The sequence below is a fragment of the Choloepus didactylus genome, chromosome 24 (assembly GCF_015220235.1).
Source record: "Choloepus didactylus isolate mChoDid1 chromosome 24, mChoDid1.pri, whole genome shotgun sequence".
NCBI classification, from domain to species: domain Eukaryota; kingdom Metazoa; phylum Chordata; class Mammalia; order Pilosa; family Megalonychidae; genus Choloepus; species Choloepus didactylus.
Genome location: NC_051330.1, coordinates 1,647,735 through 1,660,771, shown reverse-complemented (window position 1 = coordinate 1,660,771; position 13,037 = coordinate 1,647,735). Strand labels below are relative to the sequence as shown.

The 13,037-nt window shown below is 41.9% G+C and overlaps 1 protein-coding gene across 1 annotated transcript in view; it reads left to right on the top strand.

The window, feature by feature from the left end:
- Positions 1-2,915: 2,915 nt before the first annotated feature.
- Positions 2,916-13,037, top strand: part of ZNF879 (zinc finger protein 879) — a 54,087-nt gene continuing 43,965 nt past the window's right edge. Inside the window, exons 1-4 of the mRNA XM_037817740.1 lie at positions 2,916-3,769; positions 5,144-5,270; positions 5,677-5,769; positions 8,380-9,823. Coding sequence (XP_037673668.1) covers positions 3,737-3,769; positions 5,144-5,270; positions 5,677-5,769; positions 8,380-9,823 — 1,697 coding nt within the window. The 5' untranslated portion in view covers positions 2,916-3,736. The remainder of the gene's footprint in view (positions 3,770-5,143; positions 5,271-5,676; positions 5,770-8,379; positions 9,824-13,037) is intronic.

Genomic DNA, 13,037 nt, shown 5'->3' with positions numbered 1-13,037 from the left:
GTGCTGAGAACCACTTGTTTAGCATGTTTTCCTCCATGGTGTTTAGTAAAATAAAATGGCCATCAGCATTGGGCATTGTGGGAGGGACCCCTTTCTGAGAGAGGATTTTCCAGGAGACAAAAACAGTTGACCTGCAAGGGCTTTCCGAGAAAATGGAAAATTCGCACCTACTCCACAGAATTGCAAAGAAGCAACACCCGGTGATAAATCAGTTTCGGTCCGGGAGAGGCAGCATCAGAGCGCACCTGCACCCTAGTCAATGTCTTTCTGCGCCCCACTTCGTAAGACCCACCCACTATGTAAAATAGAAACTTAACATCAGCCAATCAGAACTTTTCCTCTCTTGCTTCCTCAGTTGACCTGTATAGGCTTCTCCTTTCCATCCCCTTGGCAGAGCTCCTTAGCCTCTTTGGTTTGGTGCTGCCCAGTTGGCAAATTGTTTTTCCCCAAATAAAATTTAATGCAGTTTTTTAAATGCCTCAGTTTATCATTCATAGCAATAATGTTCCCACCTGGAGTCTGTTAAGGGCTGGGAGAGAGGAAGAGGGAGATAAGGAACTACCCATTGAGGATTTAGGGCCTCTCAGAAGCCAGTTAGTTGGGGGGGCGGGGGGAGGAAAAGAGGAGGGAGAGGTTGTGGGGGAGGGTGGAAGGAAGCAGAAGGGAAAGAAAAACAGTTTCATTATTGAACAAGCATTAAACCTGAATGTGATGCATCACAAGGAATCCATTAAAGAGATTGCAAAGAAGGAAAGAAATCTTACTGTTTTATATAACTAAGTCGATCCGCTTAATTACAATGGCGTTTCAAAGGTAAACTAATTTTTCTACCTTCTAATTTTGCTATTTTCATATAGTCATATAGTTTATATATTGAATAGTTAGGGTCTGAATTGTCTCCTTCCTTTCTGCAGTCCAAGTTGTTTTTCTCTGTAGTCCCACAGCGCCAAGATTGGTTTCAAGGTAGTCAGTGTGGGGAGGCAGCGGGTCGGGTGCAGGTGTAAGGCTGGCATCGTGACCGAGGGAAGGAAAAGAGTCTGTCACTTGTCACATTATATCAAGGACACTGTTCCAGTTTGCTCAAGCTGCCACAACACAATAGACCAGAAATGGGTTGGCTTTTTCAAAAGGGATTTATTAGGCTGAAAATTTACAGTTGTAAGGCCACGACAATGTCCAAATTAAGGCATCAAGAAGTAGACAACTTCTCTGAGGAAAAGCTGATGGCATCCAGGGTTCCGCTGTCAGATAGCAACGCATTTGGCAACGTCTGCTGGTCCTTCTTCTCCTGGGTTCTGGTTTCGTTGGCTTTCTTCAAAATGTCTCCGGGCTTCTATCTCAGCTGCTCTGAGCTCTCTCAGTTTCACCTTCTTTCATCCTCTCACAGAGGACTTCAGCAAGGAGATTAAGACCCGTCTTGAATGGGCAGGGCCACATCCCCATGGAAACAACCTAATCAAAAGGTCCCACCCACAATCCGTCTGCCCCCACAAGATTGGATTAAAGGAACACGGCTTTTCTGGGGTACGTAACAGATTCAAACCAGCACAGGTACATACTTTCAATCTGACTTTTCACTATTGCTGTTAATCTTAATAACCTGGCTGAGGCAGTATCTGTCATGTTTCTCTGCCATTAAGTTACTTTTTTTCCCTGCCTACCCACATTCTACTCTTTGGAAGGAATTCACTGTGCACAGCCCACTGTAAGGAGGGGGAACTATGTTCCACTTCCTGGAGGGTGCAGTATTGTTGGGGGAATATGTTTAAAAACAGAATCTTCTTCCAACCCAGAAAACCTCTCCACAAAAGCAGAAGGGGAAAAAAAACAGTTTCATTATTGAACAAGCATTAAACCTGAATGTGATGCATCACAAGGAATCCATTAAAGAGACTGCGAAGAAGGAAAGAAATCTCACTCTTTTATATAACGAAGTGGATACGCCTAATTACACTGACAAAGTTTCAAAGGTAAACTAATTTTTCTACTTCTCATTTTACTATTTTCATACGACCAGAGGTTAATTTGCAATTTGGAGTCCGGTGACTATGAAGTTAGACCCATCTCTCCAGGAAATCGGGAGACGGAGTTTATCTTCCTGGATGATTGCATTGGAAAGACATTGCCGTCCTGTCCTGGAGAAGACGTGCCAGAGCTGGGACACTAGCAGTGACATCCAGTCAAGGCTGGACGGCAGGCTTGGAGCCACTCTGAAAGAAGTAACGAGTGCCCTGAAAAGGGAACTGCTGGGTTTATGCTTTTGTTTTTTCTCCATTGTGAGCGCAGTTGGAAATGTATCTTTTCTAGCTTACAAAATCTGGGCATACTTTTTCAATACAAAAATGTGTAAAACATCCTAACAGTTCCGTCTCACCACCCAAGAACCATCAGCCCTGAGCCGCTAGTCTTCCACGCCTGTTAACACATGCACTTCTCCCTCTTATTATCGTCATTATAATTCTGAGCAAAACGGGTGCGCGAGAGGAAGCAAAGTGGAGGGAGGCAGCTCGCGTTGAAAGACGTGCTCAGCCCCCTCCGATTCCTGAAATCCCGCTTTCTCCAGCCTTCCTCGCCGTGGCCCTTCTCGGACGCCGTAGAGATGCGCGCCGCGGAGAAGCCTGGGAAATAGAGTCCGAGAGGAAAAAGGGGTAGTCATTCCGCGTCCGGGCACGCGGGAGGCGAGTAGCTCGCGGGTGCGCAGGCGCAGTTCCGCCCCGGGCCGCGCCGGCGGGGAGCCTGCGGGAGCCCGAGCGGCTGGTTCCGCTGCTCTTTGGTTCCGTCTGCAGCTTCGAGTCCTGCGCCGCCGGGGGCCCAGGTACGGGCGGCGGGGATGGCGGGCCCGGGGGCCGACGACGGGCCGCGTCCCTGCCCGGGATGCCCGAGCCGCCGCGGCCTCGGCAGGTGAACGCGCCGGAGCGGGCGTCACCCTGGGGCCGGGAGACCCCGGGACCCCCAGCCCGGCGCCCCGCAGAGGGAGGCGGAGAACCGAGTCCTGCCTCAGGCTTGATGAGCCCTGGGGCGGATTGTGGCTTTTACTCCTTCCTCGTTTCCTCCCCTCAGAACTTTGTTTTATTTTTATCCGCTTTTGCCAACCTGCTTGTTTGGCTTTATTTTCCTAGAGTGACTCCTAGAGCGACTTAGCTGTTTTCCGTTTTATTTAGAGTGATTTTGTCCGTTTCCTAGCTTGCTTCCCGTTTCTCTCAATTTTAAATTCATTTCTAGGCTTCTTTTTTGGGGTGTGGGGGATTGGGGTAATGTTTCTTTTACATCAAAGCAGCTCTGATAATTCTCCATAAAGCAAATAAAACGTGCAAGAGGGAGGGAAGAAAGGGCACATTTTGGCTTGGCGATTTCTGAAATGAAGAAACTTTCCAATTTCTTTTTTATTTTTCCATTAGCAGTGCCCTGATGCAGGCGTGTGGAAAGCGTGTCGCGTCTGGTTGCGCTGACGTCTGTGTGAGCCCCGCACGCCTGAGCCCCTTAGCTCGGGTCCTCGGTGTTGCCCTGGGTGGGAGGCGGGCGGCCCGTCCTCTGGTTTTGGTGGCCATGTCGGGGTCCCTCTCACCAGGGAGGGCTCGGGCTGCTTCGGGTCCCTCGGGCTTCGTGTGCGAGTGCTTGTGCAGGTGGGATTGCCCAGGGCGGTGGTGCAGGCGGGGCGGAGAGACCTGCAGCTTCTCTGTCTGTTCCAGGTGCCCCGTGGGCCCTCTGCCCTCCTCGGAGAGGGGCCGCAGGGGAAATGGCCACTCGGCTGCTGCCAGCCCGGGCTCAGGTGAGTGCAGTCCTTCTCTCCTGAATTGCCTTCTGCATGCACGGTGGCGAACCCGGTTGGGTGTCTTGCTGAGCTTCTCTAGGCAATGAGGGCCGTGGAGGGACCCCCTCCTGAGGACCTGGGGGGCGAGGAACTCCTGAAGGAAGGTGTTTCCCTTACCTCAGGGCCAGTATCGTTGTGAATTCACCCAGTGAGTGCTGGTGGACTAGGAATTGAGTGAGCTTCTACCCTGATGCTCACTGTGCCCCTGGAAGTCCCTCCAAAGATTTGTAAGGAGGTTGAAGGTGTGTTTCTGCCTTCAGGGAACTCAGGACATGGTGAGGTCCCAGGTGGTTTTCTAGGAAGATCCAAGAAAGAAGAATTCTCCATCAGCTGGTGTGGGCAGGGAAGAGTCCTTAGCAGTGGGGCTATCTGAGCTCACACCTCAGGACAGTGGGGAACAGAGGCATCCAGAAGTCACCCCGAGAGCAGTGGTTCAGGGGCACAGTCTCCGAGGCGGGAAGTTTCTGGTCCTCAGTGATTTCTTCTCTCTCTGCCCTTTCGTGCACTTTGAATCACTGGTGGGTGAGGGAATAGCTCTGGCGTTGGGGTTTATGGGGTTTATGGGGATGTAAACATGGGGATGGTAAAGTTAGCGTGATTGATGTTCCTTTCTCTTTTGTTTATTGATCTTTTCTAATTTTTTTTTTCCTAACACAATGATGTTTTATGAAGAGAATAAGGGCCCATTAATACAAAAGAGGTAGCTTGTGGTCCAAAGAGGCAGGAGAGAGTTTGAAGGAGAAGAGAGGCTTCCTGGGTGGAGAGGGAAAACCCACCCACCCCCCAGGTCCCCTCAGCTGTCTCTTGTTGAAATGTTGTGCAGCCCACCACCTTTGGGTGACAAAGCCACATCTGGGGCATTCTCGTTGTGGTTGTCAGTGTCTTCTCCCCTGGGACGCAGAGGTGTCCCAGTGGAAAAGGCTGGGACAGGTGACTGGTCTCCCTTCCAGGAAGCCAGCTGGTCTCTCACCTGTTTCTCCTTAGGAGAGTGTGCTGGAGCCCCCTTCTAAAACCTGGTTCTCACGTCTCATCTGGAAAATTAGAGTTTGGTCTAGGACGGTTACACATTTGTGAGTCTAAAGTTCAGTTTATCATTCTGGTTTTGTGCAAGGGTTTTGAGGGCTCCTCTCACCTGGCTGCTGGGTTTAAGCTCTCTGAGGGCCAGTGCTTGGTTCTTAGTAGATGTATGATAAATACATGCTCAGTAACTGAGAGTTGTCAGGAAATTCTTGACTTGAGACACTCGGAGCCCTGAGTTGTGAGAGGATTGCTTCTTAGGCATCCCATTGCAGGGATGGTCCCGGGTGAGCAGGAATGGGTTTGCCGTTACAGGAGTTTGTGACGTTCAGGGATGTGGCCGTGCTCTTCAGCCAGGATGAGTGGGGGCACCTGGACCCTGCCCAGAGAGCCCTGTACCGGGAGGTGATGCTGGAGAACTACAGCAGCCTGGTGTCGCTGGGTAAGGAGCCTTCCCAGGGGTCCAGAATTGGCCATGGGAGCATCTTAGTGCCCTCTTCTAGGAGGACACTTGGAGGGCTTGGCCAGGGTCACCCTGAGGTGGGCTCAGGGAATGGTGGTGGCTGTTTCCCTTGGGTTGGTAGGGTTGGTGGTGGGCATCTTTACTGTGCTTTTCTCGTCTCCTGCTCCCTTAGCTCTTTCCTCCTGAGTCCCACACGGGGCTCTAGAGCCCTGTCTTCCTGAGACCACCATCCTCTGGAGGCCAATTTTAAGCCCCCCTCAGAACAAACCTCTCTGCCACCTCGGAGTGTCTGTCTGTCTGGAGACTCTAGGGCGGGATCTGAGTCCCAGGGTGGCCACTCATGTTTGCTATTTGTATTCACTTTCTTTTTCTTGTTCACGAACAGGAATTCCGTTTTCCAAACCAAAGGTCATCTCCCAGTTGCAGCAGGGGGAAGATCCCTGGATGGTGGAAAGAGCTCCTCGAGGCCCATGTCCAGGTGAGCAACTGAGTAATTGGGAAAGGGTGGTGGTGGGTGGGGAGGCCGCGCTCCGGAGACGTTGGCCCAGAGCTTCCTGAGGTGCTGGGTCCAGGAGGGAACGCTGGGGAGGGCGTAGCCTGTCTCTCTACCTCAGTGATTACTTGATCCAAACGATTCAGAGCGAGAGTCAAATAGGTTATACTTTCGTCAATTTCCCCTATCATCGGAATGCAGAATATGTAATGCAATATGTAATATATAAAGTTTGTGGTATATCTTTTTTTTCTTGTTTTACTGAATTGGTCACTTTCTTAAATTATATTGCTTTAGTGCGTTAGACACACTTTCTATTTTTTTTTAAAACTTTTTATTTTGAAATACTTTCAAACTTAAGGGACAGTTACAAAAATAATACAAACCCCATACAGAGAACTCCAGCATATCGGTATCCCCACAGATACCAAGAACCACCAATTTTAACATTTGCCACATTTACTGTATCATTCAATCTGTCCATCATTCTGTCAATCCATTTATCTGTCTGTCTGCCTGTCTATTTATCAATCCATTTTTTGAACCTTTAAATGTAGGATGTATACCTCATGCTCCTTGAGCACTTAATACTGCCATGTCCATTTTCTGAGTACAAGGATATTCAGTTATGTAGCCACCTTAAGTGCAGTTAATCAAGCTTAGGAAATTTAACATTTATATAAAGTTTACAGTCCATATTCCAGTTTTCTTATGTGTCCCAATAATGTCCCTTTGAGCTTTTTTCCTCCTTTGCCAGATCCCATCTAGGCTCACGTATTGCATTTAATTCTCGCTGTCTCTTTAGTTGTTCTTTCTTTCTCTTTTTTTATATAAATGGGAATATATATGCAATATATATTTCCCATTTCAACCGCCCTCGAGAATTCCGTTCACTGGGATTAATCACATTCATAATATCGTGATACCCTCACCACCTTCTGTCGCTAAGACTTACTCATCTCCCCAAACAGAGACGCAGCACCCGTTATGCGTTAACTCCTCATTCTTCCTCCCTCTGCCCCTGGCATCTTGTTCTCTAATTTCTGTCCTTGTGACCTAGCATATTCTCCTATATTTCTCTGTAGTTACCATAGAGTTTAAATTTAACATTCTAAATCTGTAACAGCCTCATTTGCTTTGATACCAACTTTACCACAATAGTATACACAAACTATATTCCTATACGTCTCTGTCCCCCAGTCTTTATGTAGTTCTTGTCACAAATTACATGTTTATACATTGAGTCCAAAATTATAGGTATCTCATTACATTTTGTTTTATGTATTTGCCTTTTCAGTCTCATAAAAGTAAAAAGTGGAGTTACAAAGCAAAAATACAGTTGTCCTGGCATTCATATTTACCCATGTTGTTACTCTCACCAGGTATCTTTATTTCTTCATGTGGCTTTGATCTGTTGTCTGTTGTCCTTTTCTTTCAACCTGCAGAAAGATAAAAGGAATAAAAAGTCCAAAAAGCAAATAGTTACAGTACAAAGGCATGAACATTATGATTGAAAAACCAGGTGAACAATGTGAATTAATCATCCACCATGGATTTTTTTTTTTAACATTCAACTTCATTGTAATCAATGAAATTCTGATTAAATCAGGGAGATTCCATTTTGCCCTTATTAAACTACCAAAAATTTAAGAAATACCTATCCAGTGTTTTATTACTGCTCTGAGTGATAACCAGAATCCCTGTTGGGATTTTGATTGATACAGTCTTTCTGGAGGCAGTTTGTTTACATTCATTAATATTGATTCCAGGTTTAGAAATTTATTTTAGTAAAATAATTCCATAATTGTGCAAAGTTTCAAAGTTGGTGTAAAAGAATGTTGCTTTAGCATGAGTTATTGGGGAAAAAGAAAGCTAAATGACTCTAAGGGAATTTATTAAACTTTGATATGTTCATGCATTGGAATATTATATAACCATAAAGATGATGTCACCCTATGTTTATTGACATGAAGAGAAGCCCATGATTTTTTAGATGTAATGGCAGCAGAGAGAAGCTTAGTTTCAACTCACTTTTATTTTTTAATTAAAAGTTTTATTTATATACAAAAAAATTCTGGTGGGCTGAATTCCAAATGTAACAGTGACTATATTCACGTGAAGTTTAGATGAGTCCCAAAGCAGCACTACCTGAGACCCTGTGTTTCACAGAGCTGTTTAGGACAATGTCCCATTCACATTTTATTTATAGCCACTCTGCAGTTTTCCCTTGGGATTTGCCTTAAGTGTACTGGTGGCTAACCTGGGAGATGAAGCCAAGTAATAACACAACTTACTGTAGTCAGAAATACCCTATGTCCTGATAACCTGTGCTTTGTTACTAGATCAAGCCTAGCTCTTCCTCCTGCTGGAAGAGATTTCCTGAGTTTCTCAGCCAACCTGCAATAGTTTCTTTGGATCCTTCTTTTGGATCCTTCCCACCGATAAATGTCTTCCATTCTGCTTCCTTCTCTTACCCTTTGTTTTTCTACTCTTTCCTGAGATTCTGGGGTCATATTTATTAGCTGTCTTAATGTACTTTGATGTCACTTTTCTTTATTCTCAGTGCAAGGGAGATTTACATTTTGTTTATTTTAGGACGAGAGAGCTTGCTTGGAACCACAGTTTCTGAAGAAAATGAGGGAGTGATAATGAAAAAACTCATAGATCGTGGTCCTTTTCACTTCAAGTTGGGGAAAACCTACATATATGAGGGCAAGTTGGAGAAACAACAAGGCAGAAAGAATAAACCTTTCACTAAAGTCTTAGTTACCATCAAAAAAACTTACACAAAGGAAAAGAGCTTTAAAGGTATTGAATTTGGGAAAACTCTTGGTCTAAAATCATCACTTATTAGAAAACCCAAAGTTGTTTCCCGAGGACGGAAGCCCTATTTACAGCAGTTTTCAATTCTACTTAAACAGCTGGGAATCAACACAGCACGTAAATGTTATAAATGTAATGTCTGTGGGAAAATCTTCCTCCACAGTTCTTCCCTGAGTAAACATCAGAGAATCCATACTGGAGAGAAGCTCTATAAATGTAAGGAATGCAGGAAAGCTTTCAGCCAAAGCTCATCCCTAACTCAGCACCTAAGAGTTCATACTGGAGAGAAACCTTACATATGTAGGGAATGTGGAAAAGCCTTCAGCTTCAGCACATCTCTTATTGGACATCAGAGAATGCATACTGGAGAGAGACCCTATAAATGCAATGTATGTGGAAAAACATTTAAAGGTAGTTCATCCCTTAATAATCACCAGAGGATTCATACTGGAGAAAAGCCCTATAAGTGTAATGAATGTGGAAGAGCCTTTAGTCAGTGCTCATCTCTTATTCAACATCATAGAATTCATACTGGAGAGAAACCATATGAATGTAGTCAATGTGGAAAAGCCTTTACCTCAATATCACGGCTAAGTAGACATCATAGAATTCATACTGGAGAGAAACCCTTTCGTTGTAATGACTGTGGAAAAGTATTCAGTTACCACTCAGCCCTTATTATACATCAGAGAATACACACTGGTGAGAAACCTTATGTGTGTAAAGAATGTGGGAAAGCCTTTAGCCAAAGTTCAGCTCTTATACAGCATCAAAGAATTCACACTGGAGAGAAACCCTACAAATGTAATGAATGTGGGAAAGCTTTCTCCTGGATTTCACGGCTTAATATACATCACAGAATTCATACTGGAGAGAAACCGTATAACTGTAAAGAATGTGGAAAAGCCTTCAGTTCCCACTCGGCAGTTAATACACATCGAAAAATTCATAGTGGAGAGAAACCTTATAAATGTAATGACTGTGAAAAAGCCTTCAACCAAAGCTCAGCTCTAATTCAACACCAGAGAATTCATACTGGAGAGAAACCATTTAACTGTAAAGTATGTGGGAAAGCCTTCAGACAGAGTTCATCCCTTATGACACATATGAGAATTCATACAGGAGAAAAGCCTTATAAATGTAAAGAATGTGGGAAAGCTTTTAGTCAGAGCTCATCCCTTACTAATCATCAGAGGACTCATACTGGAGAGAAACTGTATAAATAGGAGTGCATGTGGAAAATCTTTCAACTGAAGTTCATTCCATATGGAGTATCAATTCATCCTGACAAGGTGATGAAATGTAATCAATTATGGGGAAAACATCAAAATATTGGCCTCATCAGAGACTTAATGATACAAAGTAACCTTGGGAATATTTGGAAGTTTTTATAAAAATTTTTAATATATATCCTAAGTTTAAATTGGTACATTCCTTACTCACTGTGATATTGAGAGTTTGTTAGATCAAAGGGACAGTATTCTTTTGTTTTCAGCAACCTGCTTATGTAAGCATCCTTGGGAAGCATGCTAACTTATTTAAAAATACAGCCATGAAATCCAGACTTCAGATAAATATTGAAATCTATTTTTGTAAACTTAAACTTAAGTGTTATGCAATCAGTTGTACTTAAGAGACTGAAGAGGAAATTGTATGCAAGTGACCTGTAGCTACCTCACTCACTGATTTTTTTTCATAGTCAAAAGCACATTCTGTACTTGGTTAACATGTTTGTGTTGTTTTTTTTCTGCTCTCTAAGCTGTTCATCAGAAAGAAAAGAAAGTCATCATATCAATGTTGTGTTTATCTGTAGATCATTTCTCTGCTGATTACTGAGTATTATTGTATGGTGTGGGTGAATCATGGTTTGGTTAAAAATTCACCCACTGAAGGATATCTGAGTCATTTCCAGGTTTTCAGCTATTATGAATAAAGCTGCTCTAAATGTGTGCAGGTTTTCGTGTGAGCATAAGTTTTCATTTCTCTGAGATAAATGTCCAGAAGTATAATTGTTGGGTAATATAGTAGTTACATGTTTGTATCTTTAAAAACTGCCAAGGTATGAGGGGACTAGTTTTCCCACATTCTTTTTAGCATTTGCAGTTGTTGGAGTTGAGACTATTTTTTACTTTAGCTATTCTAATCAATAGGTAATCCTCCTATTGTGGTTACAATTTGCATTATGCCTAATGGCTAATGATGAGTATGTTTTCATATGCTTATTTGCCATCTGTGTAATCTGGTGAAATGTTCCTTCAGGTTTTTCATCTTATATTCTAATTAGATGCTCAGGTTCTTGAGGCTATGTTAATTTATTTTAAAATTTTTGCTGATATTGAGTAATTTCTATTCTGTCTTCTAGGTCACTGATTCTTTCCTCTGTCTCTTTCATTCTGTTGTTGAACTTGTCCATTGAGTTTTTATTTTGGTTACTGTATTTTTCAGTTATAAAATTTCCATTTGGTTCTTTATATCTTTTTCTTTGCTGAGACTTTGTTTCTTTGCTGAGAGTCTTTTTTATTTGTTTCTAGCATGTTTGCAATTACTCGTTGAAATGTTTATAATGGCTGCTTTGAAACTTTGTCAGATAATTTTCTGACATCTTGGAATTTGCATCTGTTGTCTTTTTTTTCATTCAATATAGGACTTTCCTGTTTCTTTGTATTCCAAGTGATTTTTCTATTGAAATCTGAACAGTTGGGGTATTATGTTCTGGGACACTAGATCTTATTTAAACCTACCAGAACACAAGGTGAGCTTCATCAAATTTCAAAACAGAAGTTGCATATAGACCAAATTCTTTGTTCATAATGTAATTAAATTAGAAATCAGTATGGAAAGTAATTTTAAAAATCTTTGGATATTTTAAAGTTGTTTTCGAGTGACTCAAGTTAAAAAAGAAATTGTTGTGGAAATTGAAAGATACTTGTGATAATGAAAATGCTACTTATCAAGAATTGTGGGATTTCACTAAAAGGTGTTTTGAGGAAATCAGCAGCACTAGATGATTGTACAAGAAGTTAACAGCTGAAATTGAATGAGTTAAAAAAATTAAAATAAGCCCAAAGAAAATAGAATATAGACACTGGATATAAAAGCAGAAGTTATAAACATTGAAAAGTATGTAATAGAGAGAATGGTATAGGTATTTTGAAATGACTAATGACAGTTAAAAATATGTGGTGAGATTAACAAAAAATCGTAGAAGCAAAAGCAATTTTAGCAATAGAAAAAGGAGCCCCACAACTAAAGCAGAAATTAAGAAAGAGACTACTGTGACCATCTTTACTCCAATAAGTTGTAAAACAAATGGTAAAGTTCCTCGGAAAATATAACTATCCCAAACAAGAAAGTATCACTATTCTTAAAATCACCAAAAAAAAAAAAAAAAAAAAAAAAAAAAAAAAAATTAATAATAATAAATCTTAGTAAACATTCCACAAAGAAAAATTAGGTCCAGTTATGTTTAAGTTAAGAGCTGTCAAAGTAAACAGGTCATTCATACATTATGCAAAATCTTTCAGAGAAGATAGTGTATGAGGATGCTAATATAATCTAGTGCCAAAATCAGGCAAGGAAAGCATATAAAGGAAAGTTGGAGACCAATATTCAAAAACAGAAATGATGGTATAAATTTAAAACTCCAATCATACCCTTTAAAATAACAAGAAGGTTGTGGAGGACAAAATAGGAGAGCCGGTGGTGTTCCTAAAATATAAAACCACCATCAGGAAGAGAAAATCTGCTCTATGTGTGAAAATATGAAAAGGAATATTAGCACTAAATATAAGGAAGAACCTAAAAGTGCATGCAAGATGTGAGGAGGTAATGCTTCAGGGGGAGAAGAGCATCAGGTAGTGTGGAACTCAGGTGTCACAGGGGAAAGTGGTAAGAAAAGGAAATGTAAGATTCTGCCAGAAAAAAAAAAATCAAAACCCCACAAGTTCCCCTCCCCCACATAATCTGGTAAAGAAATCATGCTTTTGACACTGGTAGCAGTAGGTACACTTGAAGTACAAATCTTGTATAGAATCCCAAACCATCAACTCTTGTCAGCAGACTTCTTTGATAAGTTAAAATGTTACAAAAGGAAAATAGAAAATGAGAATCTAAATAAATTCAACTGTTGGATTTCCTCCCCCAAATTCCAATGGCAAAGCAAAAGAAAACTCTAATACAATGTTCCAAACTGAATGAAAAATACTTATTTAAATCAGATTTTTCAAAACATTAGAGTAGAAATGGACAAAAATTAGAAATGTAACAGTTGACTGAACTAAGGTAAAAGTAGAGGAAAAAATACAAAATTATGTTAGTGACGTCTGTAGAACAAGGCACTCAATATATTTGAGGGAAAACAAAACATAAGTAGCATTGAAAAATAAAAAAGCAATTGAGTGATAAGGAAGTAAATAAAGAAGACAAAGGTC